The 13,293-nt window shown below is 45.2% G+C and overlaps 1 protein-coding gene across 1 annotated transcript in view; it reads left to right on the forward strand.

The window, feature by feature from the left end:
* Positions 1-12,566, forward strand: part of LOC142483162 (unconventional myosin-IXb-like) — a 92,109-nt gene extending 79,543 nt beyond the window's left edge. Inside the window, exons 25-32 of the mRNA XM_075583231.1 lie at positions 5,398-5,420; positions 5,699-5,780; positions 6,128-6,311; positions 8,119-8,247; positions 9,150-9,255; positions 10,389-10,520; positions 11,422-11,545; positions 12,289-12,566. Coding sequence (XP_075439346.1) covers positions 5,398-5,420; positions 5,699-5,780; positions 6,128-6,311; positions 8,119-8,247; positions 9,150-9,255; positions 10,389-10,520; positions 11,422-11,545; positions 12,289-12,333 — 825 coding nt within the window. The 3' untranslated portion in view covers positions 12,334-12,566. The remainder of the gene's footprint in view (positions 1-5,397; positions 5,421-5,698; positions 5,781-6,127; positions 6,312-8,118; positions 8,248-9,149; positions 9,256-10,388; positions 10,521-11,421; positions 11,546-12,288) is intronic.
* The last annotated feature ends 727 nt before the right edge of the window (positions 12,567-13,293 follow it).

A 13,293-nucleotide genomic window follows, 5' to 3' on the forward strand; every position in this document is an offset into this window, starting at 1 on the left:
GAGTCCAATTTGCTTTATTTTGTACATTAACCTCTTGTGTGGAACCGTATCAAAGCCTATGCAAAATCTAAGTAGATCACAATAATTTAGTATTTTCTATAAATACTTTTTAGTGTAATTTTCAATCCCCAATATAATAGTGGTTGGATGGTAATGTTAATATAATATCCGTCTTACCAGGTACAAGGAGATGGTGTCTGAGAAGAGCAGACAGGAAGCCCTTGAACGAGAAGAGGAGCATAAATGGAGACATGACAACTCCGATGGAGTGCAGAAGGCAGAAGAAGAGGAGAAAGGAGGGAGAAGGCAGAACGAGGTGGGGCAGGGGGAAGCAGAGGTGATGCCCGAGAAGGAGAATCCAGGGGAGAGCCTAGAGAGCAAGGAGAAGCTGACAGAGTAAGGACCTGCAGATATGTGGCATATCGGTCTGTGTGTACTTGTATCTGTATGATTCACTTATCAGAGAGAGTGACTGAGCATGGACTTCCCTTCCATCCATTGCCCATTTATTGTAAGATAAGATCTTGTTTGCCTTTGCAGTTACTGCATGACTTTGGGCACTATTGCTGTGTACAAGCACTCCTAAATCCTTCTCCATCAAGGATTCCCCCAATTTATCCCCATTTAATTTGCAAGTCTCCTGTTTATTCTTGTTTCTCAAATGCATAACCTTACATTTATCTGTATTAAACCTCATCTGCCATTTACCTGCCCAAGTTTCCAGTCTCCCCAAGTCCTTCTGGAGAGAAATTACATCCTGCTCTGATTCTACTACCTTACACAATTTAGTATCATCAGCAAAGATTAAGACTTTGCTCTCGATGCCAACCTCAAGGTCATTAACAAACAAGTTAAAAAGCAGGGGTCCTAGTACCGATCCCTGAGGTACTCCACTCACGACTTTAGCCCAACCTGAAAAAGTTCCATTTACGACAACTCTATGTTGTGTATCCTTCAACCAGTTTTCAATCCAGGTGCAAATATTTTTAGAGTCCAATTTGCTTTATTTTGTACATTAACCTCTTGTGTGGAACCGTATCAAAGCCTATGCAAAATCTAAGTAGATCACAATAATTTAGTATTTTCTATAAATACTTTTTAGTGTAATTTTCAATCCCCAATATAATAGTGGTTGGATGGTAATGTTAATATAATATCCGTCTTACCAGGTACAAGGAGATGGTGTCTGAGAAGAGCAGACAGGAAGCCCTTGAACGAGAAGAGGAGCATAAATGGAGACATGACAACTCCGATGGAGTGCAGAAGGCAGAAGAAGAGGAGAAAGGAGGGAGAAGGCAGAACGAGGTGGGGCAGGGGGAAGCAGAGGTGATGCCCGAGAAGGAGAATCCAGGGGAGAGCCTAGAGAGCAAGGAGAAGCTGACAGAGTAAGGACCTGCAGATATGTGGCATATCGGTCTGTGTGTACTTGTATCTGTATGATTCACTTATCAGAGAGAGTGACTGAGCATGGACTTCCCTTCCATCCATTGCCCATTTATTGTAAGATAAGATCTTGTTTGCCTTTGCAGTTACTGCATGACTTTGGGCACTATTGCTGTGTACAAGCACTCCTAAATCCTTCTCCATCAAGGATTCCCCCAATTTATCCCCATTTAATTTGCAAGTCTCCTGTTTATTCTTGTTTCTCAAATGCATAACCTTACATTTATCTGTATTAAACCTCATCTGCCATTTACCTGCCCAAGTTTCCAGTCTCCCCAAGTCCTTCTGGAGAGAAATTACATCCTGCTCTGATTCTACTACCTTACACAATTTAGTATCATCAGCAAAGATTAAGACTTTGCTCTCGATGCCAACCTCAAGGTCATTAACAAACAAGTTAAAAGGCAGGGGTCCTAGTACCGATCCCTGAGGTACTCCACTCACGACTTTAGCCCAACCTGAAAAAGTTCCATTTACGACAACTCTATGTTGTGTATCCTTCAACCAGTTTTCAATCCAAGTGCAAATATTTTTAGAGTCCAATTTGCTTTATTTTGTACATTAACCTCTTGTGTGGAACCGTATCAAAGCCTATGCAAAATCTAAGTAGATCACAATAATTTAGTATTTTCTATAAATACTTTTTAGTGTAATTTTCAATCCCCAATATATTAGTGGTTGGATGGTAATGTTAATATAATATCCGTCTTACCAGGTACAAGGAGATGGTGTCTGAGAAGAGCAGACAGGAAGCCCTTGAACGAGAAGAGGAGCATAAATGGAGACATGACAACTCCGATGGAGTGCAGAAGGCAGAAGAAGAGGAGAAAGGAGGGAGAAGGCAGAACGAGGTGGGGCAGGGAGAAGCAGCGGTGATGCCCGAGGAGGAGAATCCAGGGGAGAGCCTAGAGAGCAAGGAGAAGCTGACAGAGTAAGGACCTGCAGATATGTGGCATATCGGTCTGTGTGTACTTGTATCAGTATGATTCACTTATCAGAGAGAGTGACTGAGCATGGACTTCCCTTCCATCCATTGCCCATTTATTGTAAGATAAGATCTTGTTTGCCTTTGCAGTTACTGCATGACTTTGGGCACTATTGCTGTGTACAAGCATTCCTAAATCCTTCTCCATCAAGGATTCCCCCAATTTATCCCCATTTAATTTGCAAGTCTCCTGTTTATTCTTGTTTCTCAAATGCATAACCTTACATTTATCTGTATTAAACCTCATCTGCCATTAACCTGCCCAAGTTTCCAGTCTCCCCAAGTCCTTCTGGAGAGAAAGTACATCCTGCTCTGATTCTACTACCTTACACAATTTAGTATCATCAGCAAAGATTGAGACTTTGCTCTCGATGCCAACCTCAAGGTCATTAACAAACAAGTTAAAAAGCAGGGGTCCCAGTACCGATCCCTGAGGTACTCCACTCACGACTTTAGCCCAACCTGAAAAAGTTCCATTTATGACAACTCTATGTTGTGTATCCTTCAACCAGTTTTCAATCCAGGTGCAAATATTTTTAGAGTCCAATTTGCTTTATTTTGTACATTAACCTCTTGTGTGGAACCGTATCAAAGCCTATGCAAAATCTAAGTAGATCACAATAATTTAGTATTTTCTATAAATACTTTTTAGTGTAATTTTCAATCCCCAATATATTAGTGGTTGGATGGTAATGTTAATATAATATCCGTCTTACCAGGTACAAGGAGATGGTGTCTGAGAAGAGCAGACAGGAAGCCCTTGAACGAGAAGAGGAGCATAAATGGAGACATGACAACTCCGATGGAGTGCAGAAGGCAGAAGAAGAGGAGAAAGGAGGGAGAAGGCAGAACGAGGTGGGGCAGGGAGAAGCAGCGGTGATGCCCGAGGAGGAGAATCCAGGGGAGAGCCTAGAGAGCAAGGAGAAGCTGACAGAGTAAGGACCTGCAGATATGTGGCATATCGGTCTGTGTGTACTTGTATCAGTATGATTCACTTATCAGAGAGAGTGACTGAGCATGGACTTCCCTTCCATCCATTGCCCATTTATTGTAAGATAAGATCTTGTTTGCCTTTGCAGTTACTGCATGACTTTGGGCACTATTGCTGTGTACAAGCATTCCTAAATCCTTCTCCATCAAGGATTCCCCCAATTTATCCCCATTTAATTTGCAAGTCTCCTGTTTATTCTTGTTTCTCAAATGCATAACCTTACATTTATCTGTATTAAACCTCATCTGCCATTAACCTGCCCAAGTTTCCAGTCTCCCCAAGTCCTTCTGGAGAGAAAGTACATCCTGCTCTGATTCTACTACCTTACACAATTTAGTATCATCAGCAAAGATTGAGACTTTGCTCTCGATGCCAACCTCAAGGTCATTAACAAACAAGTTAAAAAGCAGGGGTCCCAGTACCGATCCCTGAGGTACTCCACTCACGACTTTAGCCCAACCTGAAAAAGTTCCATTTATGACAACTCTATGTTGTGTATCCTTCAACCAGTTTTCAATCCAGGTGCAAATATTTTTAGAGTCCAATTTGCTTTATTTTGTACATTAACCTCTTGTGTGGAACCGTATCAAAGCCTATGCAAAATCTAAGTAGATCACAATAATTTAGTATTTTCTATAAATACTTTTTAGTGTAATTTTCAATCCCCAATATATTAGTGGTTGGATGGTAATGTTAATATAATATCCGTCTTATCAGGTACAAGGAGATGGTGTCTGAGAAGAGCAGACAGGAAGCCCTTGAACGAGAAGAGGAGCATAAATGGAGACATGACAACTCCGATGGAGTGCAGAAGGCAGAAGAAGAGGAGAAAGGAGGGAGAAGGCAGAACGAGGTGGGGCAAGGGGAAGCAGAGGTGATGCCCGAGAAGGAGAATCCAGGGGAGAGCCTAGAGAGCAAGGAGAAGCTGACAGAGTAAGGACCTGCAGATATGTGGCATATCGGTCTGTGTGTACTTGTATCTGTATGATTCACTTATCAGAGAGAGTGACTGAGCATGGACTTCCCTTCCATCCATTGCCCATTTATTGTAAGATAAGATCTTGTTTGCCTTTGCAGTTACTGCATGACTTTGGGCACTATTGCTGTGTACAAGCACTCCTAAATCCTTCTCCATCAAGGATTCCCCCAATTTATCCCCATTTAATTTGCAAGTCTCCTGTTTATTCTTGTTTCAAAAATGCATCACCTTACATGTATCTGTATTAAACCTCATCTGCCATTTACCTGCCCAAGTTTCCAGTCTCACCAAGTCCTTCTGGAGAGAAATTACATCCTGTTCTGATTCTACTACCTTACACAATTTAGTATCATCAGCCAAGATTGAGACTTTGCTCTCGATGCCAACCTCAAGGTCATTAACAAACAAGTTAAAAAGCAAGGGTCCCAGTACCGATCCCTGAGGTACTCCACTCACGACTTTAGCCCAACCTGAAAAAGTTCAATTTACGACAACTCAATGTTGTGTATCCTTCAACCAGTTTTCAATCCAGGTGCAAATATTTTTAGAGTCCAATTTGCTTTTAACCTCTTGTGTGGAACCGTATCAAAGCCTATGCAAAATCTAAGTAGATCACAATAATTTAGTATTTTCTATAAATACTTTTTAGTGTAATTTTCAATCCCCAATATAATAGTGGTTGGATGGTAATGTTAATATAATATCCGTCTTACCAGGTACAAGGAGATGGTGTCTGAGAAGAGCAGACAGGAAGCCCTTGAACGAGAAGAGGAGCATAAATGGAGACATGACAACTCCGATGGAGTGCAGAAGGCAGAAGAAGAGGAGAAAGGAGGGAGAAGGCAGAACGAGGTGGGGCAGGGGGAAGCAGCGGTGATGCCCGAGGAGGAGAATCCAGGGGAGAGCCTAGAGAGCAAGGAGAAGCTGACAGAGTAAGGACCTGCAGATATGTGGCATATCGGTCTGTGTGTACTTGTATCTGTATGATTCACTTATCAGAGAGAGAGGCTGAGCATGGACTGGTCATGTCTGCGATATGTTTCCTGTATAGTAATATATATTTTTCCTTACTAAAGGAATGTATATTTATTTATAATACATCCACCTTCAAAATGCAGAAGTATGTATATGAATTTGTACATGCATACAAATAAATGTGTGTGTGTGTCTGTGTATGCATACAAATAGGGGGTATATATACACATCTGTGCAAGGGGGTTGAAATACATGGATGAGGGGGGGTGGGGGTTGGAAATACAAGCAGGGTGTGTGTATATATGTGTGTTGTTTCACCTTCCAGGCACAAACTCCAGAGGAACCCGTCCAAGATCAGCAAAGCCAGCACCATCCAGAGCCCCTGCGACTTGGCGGGAGGGAGGAAGGTACATAGGGAGGGGGAGGGAGGAAGTTATATCAGGGGGAAGGGAGGGAGGAAGGTACATCAGGGGGGAGGGAGGGAAGAGTGTGAGCTGTGTGACGTGTCAAACCCTCTTGCAGCGCTCACATGTTACACCTCCCATTCTCTCACCCCATCCTCAACCGCAACCCGCTTCTGTCTCACCCTCCCTTCTCACTCGCCCCCTTTCTCTCTCGCCCCACCCTTTTCTCTCCCCCCCACCCTCCCTTCTCTTTTGCCCCGGCCTTCTCTCTCGCCCCGACCTTCTCAATCCTCTTGGGTAACAGAGGGAACACCTCTTTGTTGCCGTGGTAACACTGATCCCTCCCTCAGAACCTGGGAAACCATCACTTCGGGGTGCACGTGGGGGACCTGATCAGTGAGACGTCCTCGGTGCCCGTTGTCATGGAGATGCTCTTAGAGTACCTGGAGATGTACGGCCTGCACACGGAGGGCATCTACCGGAAGTGTGGGGCAGCCAATCGCATGCGAGAGCTCAAACAGTCCCTGGAGAACGGTGCGCTGGGATTGTGAGGGAACCGGGGGAGGCACACATTTAGGCTGAGATTATACCATCTCCGACGGGGCGGCAGCGTGATCTGGTGATGTCATCCTATCGATGCCGCCAAGCGGCATGTTGAACTGCAGGCAGGAGACAAGCAGAGGAGACAGGGAGGTGTGGCGGAGGCGTGGCTGTGAGCGGTTCGCCCTCATTGGCTGAACCGCTCACGTGACACGGCCGTCTCCTGCTCAAAACAAAATTTCCTGTCTGCTCTCCAGTCTGCCGCCCTGCAGTTCCAGGCAGCGAGCGCGGAGTGCGAGGTATGTTTACCTTAATTGGATTGCAGCAATTTGTTTTTGAGCCGCGCAACGCTGCCGGACAATTTTGGTTTAATCACGGCCTAAGGGACAAATAAGATATTATCATTTAAATGTGCAATCCCTGGCAGTTCACAATGAAACTACATTTTTGTAAAGAATGTCATTTTCCTGTAACATACAGTAACTGGGCTCAAAGCAAAACATTGGCTGCTGTCATTATTTGGGAAATAAAGCATTTAAAGGAGGGAGGATGCTTCTCAGCAGTGTTTACTCTGGCCTCCCTGTGAGAGCCAATAAAGATAAGGGAGGAGGGGGCTTTGCCTGTGCAAACTCCTGTTCAGCACATGGTGAAATCAGACAAAAGGGAAGCCAGAGGAAATCGCCCCCCCCTCCCAAATCTCAGCTCATCGTGTTTACAAAGGAACTTGAAATAATGAATAATAAATACTTATAGGTGTTATATATTTTTGTTTTTTTAAAAAGGCATAAGTCACCCAGGTGTGACCCCTTAAACATCTCACGGTCAGTAGTACATTTTGGTCCTAGGAGGGACTGACCCTTTAAACAGTGGAATAATATACAGGCAGTCCTCGGTTATCCGACACAATGCGTTACTCAAAATGGCGTTGGATAGCGAAACGTTGTAAAGCGAAACACGTTTTCCCATAGGAAACACTGTTTAAATGAAAGGTTCCGTTCCTGAAGGCATTTTTAACACTAAAATACACCAAATATTTTACACAGGCAATAAGATATGCAGCACACACATACATTATATAGTGTATATACTGTATTATATATATATATATATATAATATAACATAATAAATAATATATTATGTAATATAATATAATATTATATATATATGCTCTTACGACGCTTTGCAACGTTGTTTATGTGTATATATATATATATTTATACATACACACATACACATAAACAACGTTGCAAAGCATCGTAAGAGCGCTGGATAAGCCGTTTTGGCGTTGTAAAAATGAACATAGGTATGCATTGCATAGCGCTGGATAAGCCTTACGTTGTAAAGCGAAGCACTGTAAAACGAGGACTGCCTGTAATCGTCTTTAACACATTTAATTACTCTTAACTTTTTTCCTGGCAGACTACACAACGACACACTTCAGCTTACCAAAATGTTTTCATAAGGCCAGGTCCGCGCTAGGCCACGCCCACCGGCGGTTAAGCCAATGAGGGTGAACCTGCCAGGTGATGTCATGGCCGCGCCCCAGTAATGCCCCCCCCCCCTGTCTTTCCCCTTGCAGCTCTCTGTAGACCGGAGAATTCGCAGGTGCGTGCAGCGCAGGCAGCGTGGCCGCAGCCTAATACTTATTTTTGTGAGGAGAAAAAAAACAATATTTCCATGTATCTAAAATGTTTTCTCTGTATTTGTGCTCCGCGGATAGTGCCTATAAAAGGGTGATGGGGATCGGTCATTACAAGTCCTCTTGTTTTCTCACATGTTTTCTGTCTCCCTTCTGGACAGACCCCAGCTCTGTGAAACTGGATAATTACCCCATCCACGTCATCACTGGCATCCTGAAGCAGTGGTTGCGTGAGCTCCCGGAGCCACTCATGACCTTCGCTCAGTACAACGAGTTCCTACGAGCCGTGGGTAAGTGCAGAGAGGGAGGTAACCCTCCCTCTGTAGAGTCGCGGGGCTTAGTGACAAATTGCAGAGAGGATCTCCACTGCAGAACACGAAATCCTGGATGGGCAGGAGAGATCTACAGTACCTTTGTGCTTTATCCTATGGTGGGAGGCATAGACTCCATTGGCCAGAGATACTTTGTCACCCTGAGGTGAAAGGGAGCGATGCCGTATGCGCCTTATTTTTGGGTCACACTCAGTGGAACATCTACTCGGTCTGTTTCATTTTAATGTTGGAGGGACAGACTCCACCGGCTAAAAGTCCCTTTTGTTTGTGTCACTGTGGAAAGGGAGATATTGCATGGGCCATAGGCCTCTTATCTCTGTGTTAGACTTGGTGAACAGAAATCCTTTCAGTCTTTGTCACTCTGCTGGTGAAGCGACAGACTCAGTGGGCCATAAGTTATGTCTGTACGTCTGTCAGCTTCAAGTTGAGGGACAGACCACATGGGCCATAGGTCTCTCCTGTTTGTCACTGTCACCCAGTGGTTGGTGTGACACACTCCATGGGCCATAGGACTATTATGTCTGCCTCTTTTTACCAGGGGTACGGACTCTGGGTCAGGCTCAGTGGGACATGGGTGCCATCTGTCTGTGCCACTGTCACCTGCAGTGGGAATGACAGACGTCATGGTCCATAGTCCCCTTTGGTCTGTGATGCCCTGCAGTAGGAGAGTCAGACTCCAGGATCTGTGCCACACTAGACGAACAGACATTTACTTCTTTATCTCCACTAACCCTTGTAGCGCCTGAGGGGTCTGCCATGCACTGCAGAACAAGGTGTCCGGCCTCTCTAGCACTGAAGGTGTTTAGTAAACTTCTCCCACGTCTCCGTTACCCATCTATTGCTTTGCCTTCTCCCTTTAGAGCTCCCTGGAAAGCAGGAACAGCTGTGTGCCATCTACAAAGTTCTGGGACAGCTTCCCCAGGCCCATTACAACACTCTGGAGAGGCTGATCTTCCACCTTGTCAAGTAAGATGCAGAAGAGGTTGCAAACCCCTTTGTGTGATTGCAGGGGAGGATGCAGACCTGTAGTGCTCAATGTCAGTGTGCTGCTAGGAGTGTTCCTGGGCATACAGGAGCGGGCCCCAACTCTGTGTTCAAATGAGTCCCTCACTTGTCAGTGTATTGTTTTAATACACATAATATCATTTTAAATCTAAGATTTAATCAACCTAAATTCTGTGTGCATTTCCCCGGAGATAATCAGTCTGTAGACTTTCGTACACTTTCTAAATGGCTGTTTCCTCTCTTATAGACGTACGGATGAGGCCTGCATCAGAGAATCGGGGATTGTGTGTGTTATTTATTCCCAATACTGTATATATGTATTATTTATATATATATATATATATATATATATATATATATATATATATATATATATATATATATATATACATATATACATATATACACACATACACACACACACACACACACACACACACACACACACACTTTGCCTTTAACCCTTTAATCCCAAGAGGACTTGCTAAGCAATAGCAAACCCAATGTATTGTCCCCCCCACAGATGGAGAGAATGTATTGCTTTGCACAGGGATTCCTTCCTGTGTCTTCCTGCATATAGTGAGGTGTGGCTGTGTAACCACAGGGCATTTTCCTCGTATCTGTAAGCAGTGCTGGCCGCTCAGGAATCACATTAGTTAGGAAGAATGTACAGATCCATTATAGCAAGGGTGCTCAACTCCAGTCCCGAAGCCCCCTCCCCCCCCCCCCAACAGGTCAGGTTTTCAGGATATCCCAGCTTGAGCACAGGTGGCTCAGTCGAAGCCTCTGATAGAGCCACCTGTGCTGAAGCAGGGACTGATTGAGCCACCTGTGCTGAAGCAGGGATATCCTGAAAACCGGACTTGTTGGGGGAGCTTGAGAATGGGAGCTGAGCCCCATTGCATTATAGGGAAGTGCAGAGATGAAGAGGTGCATGTTACAGTGCTCTAATAACTGGGCAGTGAGGGTCACACCTGGAAGGCTCCGTCTGCTAAGCAGCCCTGGAAACACGGGCTCAGATAGCCCCATGCCTGCTGAGAGCCCAGCAGGGCAATGCATTGTGGGGCATTCTCTAACGCCACCCTATTTTGCAGAGTGGCTGTGATGGAAGATGCGAACCGCATGTCCTCAAATTCCTTGGCCATCATCTTCGCGCCCTGCCTCCTGCGCTGTCCAGCCAACTATGACCTACAGACCACCCTGAAGGAGGTTTCCAAAACCATCACGTAAGGTTTCGATTATGCCGGCGTTTTTTTGGTAAAATCACAGCCTAATTCAGGCGCCCACCTGTCCCTTTCCTTCCGCCCATTCAGGGCATGTTATTTATTTGCTTCGATATGAGCTGTTGAAATATTGAAGGACCGGGAAGTCAGAATGTCGCTCCCTCCCAGGCCCAGCGCAGTCTCAAAGTTACCGTCGTGATCTGCGCTGCTGCAGATTGAGACAATCAAGGGAGCAAAATACTGTTATGCGCTAAACTCGTGTAGGTTTTATTTGGGGGGGGGGGGTTTCTGCCTTAAAAGAGGTAAAATCTTCTCGAGCAATTCAGCCCGGATAGGGGCCTTGGTCGGAGGCTGCACCCCTTGTAAACGGATTAAGGGAAGGGGAGTCTAGTGGTTAATTCACTGCCTTTGAAGTGGGTGTGTAGTGCCGGCACCATGTGACCACCCAAAAACTGAGATAGTAAGCTCAGAAGACAAGCTCCTGTGTCTGACGCTGCGGTGTGTAGTACCGGATAAGACGACTTTCTCATATGATCTGCACAGTGATTCTGTCCTATCCCCGTGGGCCCTGCTGTCGCACTTCAGAGCTGTAATCTCTCGTGTTCTCATGTTTCCATAAGAAATGTTTTTGTTTTCCAGCTAATTGACCAAGTCGCAAACTAATGGTTTCCTGCCGAAGCATTCATTGGGAATACATTTGTGGGGTTTTTAAAGGGAACTTGGGGGAAATAATGAAATAAAACGGGGTGGATATTTTGAAGACTACGGTTTGCCCATCTCAGACGGGGTTAGGGATGCCACCTCTATTCACCCCTTCCTTGCCAGAGGGGTCAGGGACTTGTTATAAAGCAAGGGGTTAAGTGGAAGGCGCTGTAACCCGATTGTCCTTGTGCTTCCCCTGTAGGTGTGTGGAGATGCTGATTAAGGAGCAGATGAGGCAGTACATACTCAAAATTAAGGAGATTGGCATGATGAAAGCAGCAGAGACACAAGCGCTGTGCAGCCTGTCCCTGCTCAAACACAACACGGTGAGTACCCCAAAAAAGCCCTGCAATGTAATGTTTCTGTGGAGGAGGCAGTCACGCAGCCCCTTCTGTGGATGAGATTCCAGACACTCACACGGGGGAGGAGGGGGGGGGGGGTTAGGGGTGGTGTCCCTCTAGATGTGGGGTCCCACACACACTCAGGGACCCCCTCCAAGATGGGATGGCGGAAACTCACATGGGGGCCCCCTCTGAGTTGGAATCCCAGAAACTCACACCCTTGCAGTTAGGGAGCTGCCCTTTAAAGTGGGAAGTTTCTCCTTGAGTCCCGGTCTAAAAGAACATATTGTAAGTTGGTGAAGTAGTGAGTCGTTGCTTCAGTGTTCAATGCTGGCTATAGAAGCATCTCCTGTATACGCCTGTATCCCCTTCCATGCATGGGAGGGGTTATACATAGATACATTTTTTTAATGAGTTAATTCTTGGGATATTTACATGCAAAACCCGACTTCCACAGCAGTATTCTGCTCCCTGAAGACAGTTTCTTTTTCTCTGACAGCCTTGGCCTGTACATTTAGGATTTATTTCTCCTTATGAAGGGATCCTGGTTGCTCCACACCGCCCTCTCCCTTGCACGCCTGGAATTGCTTCTCCCGCGGTTTGGAGCACAAGTTGGGTTTCCCTGTGATAAGAGTGGAATCCAATAATACTTGTCACATATTTATTTTAGTATAGCTATCAAAGTTTAATTTGACTAAATACCAATATTACATTCATTTTTTTTTTAGGTGGAATGCGCCCCGAAGGGATCTCCGTGTTCTAATATTCTCTGAATATATCCCAGGTAGCACACACCTCTCTATATTAATACTCGGTGAGTTATGTCTGTCTATCTCTCTGTCTATTTCTCAGTCTATGTGTCTGTCAGTCAGTCTGTCTCTGTCTGTGTGTCTGTCTGTGTCTCTCTGTGTGTCTGTCTCTCAGGCTCTCTTTGTGTGTGTCTCTCTGTGTGTGTGTGTGTGTTTGTGTCTCTCTCTCTCTGTCTCTTTCTTTCTGTCTCTCTGTGTCTCTCGCTCTGTGTGTGTGTGTGTCTCTCTCTCTGTCTCTCTCTGTGTGTGTGTCTCTTTCTCTCTCTGTGTCTCTCTCTCTGTGTTTCTCTTTCTCTCTCTCTGTGTCTCTTTGTGTCTCCCTCTCTCTCTGTGTCTCTCTGCGTGTGTGTGTCTCTCTGTGTGTGTGTGTGTGTCTCTCTCTCTGTCTCTCTCTGTGTGTGTCTCTTTCTCTCTCTGTGTCTCTCTCTGTGTTTCTCTTTCTCTCTCTCTGTGTCTCTTTGTGCCTCTCTCTCTCTCTCTCTCTCTCTCTGTGTGTGTCTCTGTGTGTGTCTCTCTCTCTGTGTGTGTGTTAGAATCACGGCTAGGCTCCGCCCCCTGACGCGGTACACGGCGGTGCCCGCAGCGTGCGCAGACCCCTTTCTGCGCGTGTGCGCCAGCCAACCAGAACAACTTATTTAAGGAATGAATCCATAAATAAATCAATGAATTGGGCACGTATCAATGCACACCAAGGGAGGAGAATGAAGTATCAATATATCAGAAAATATTTTAATTCCCATTCAATGTTCATACCCCTTGGATGGACTGGATCTAAGGTGAAAATCCAATACATTTCTCTTCGATTGAGGAAATTAAGTCTGTCTCCTCCCCTGGTATGTGGAGACACATGTTCCAAACCAGAGAAATTAACATTAATTATACCGCCTTGCAAACAGCTTGAGAAATGTCTGGATACTGGATGAA

The sequence above is a fragment of the Ascaphus truei genome, unplaced genomic scaffold (assembly GCF_040206685.1).
Source record: "Ascaphus truei isolate aAscTru1 unplaced genomic scaffold, aAscTru1.hap1 HAP1_SCAFFOLD_303, whole genome shotgun sequence".
In the NCBI taxonomy this organism is placed as follows: Eukaryota; Metazoa; Chordata; class Amphibia; order Anura; family Ascaphidae; genus Ascaphus; species Ascaphus truei.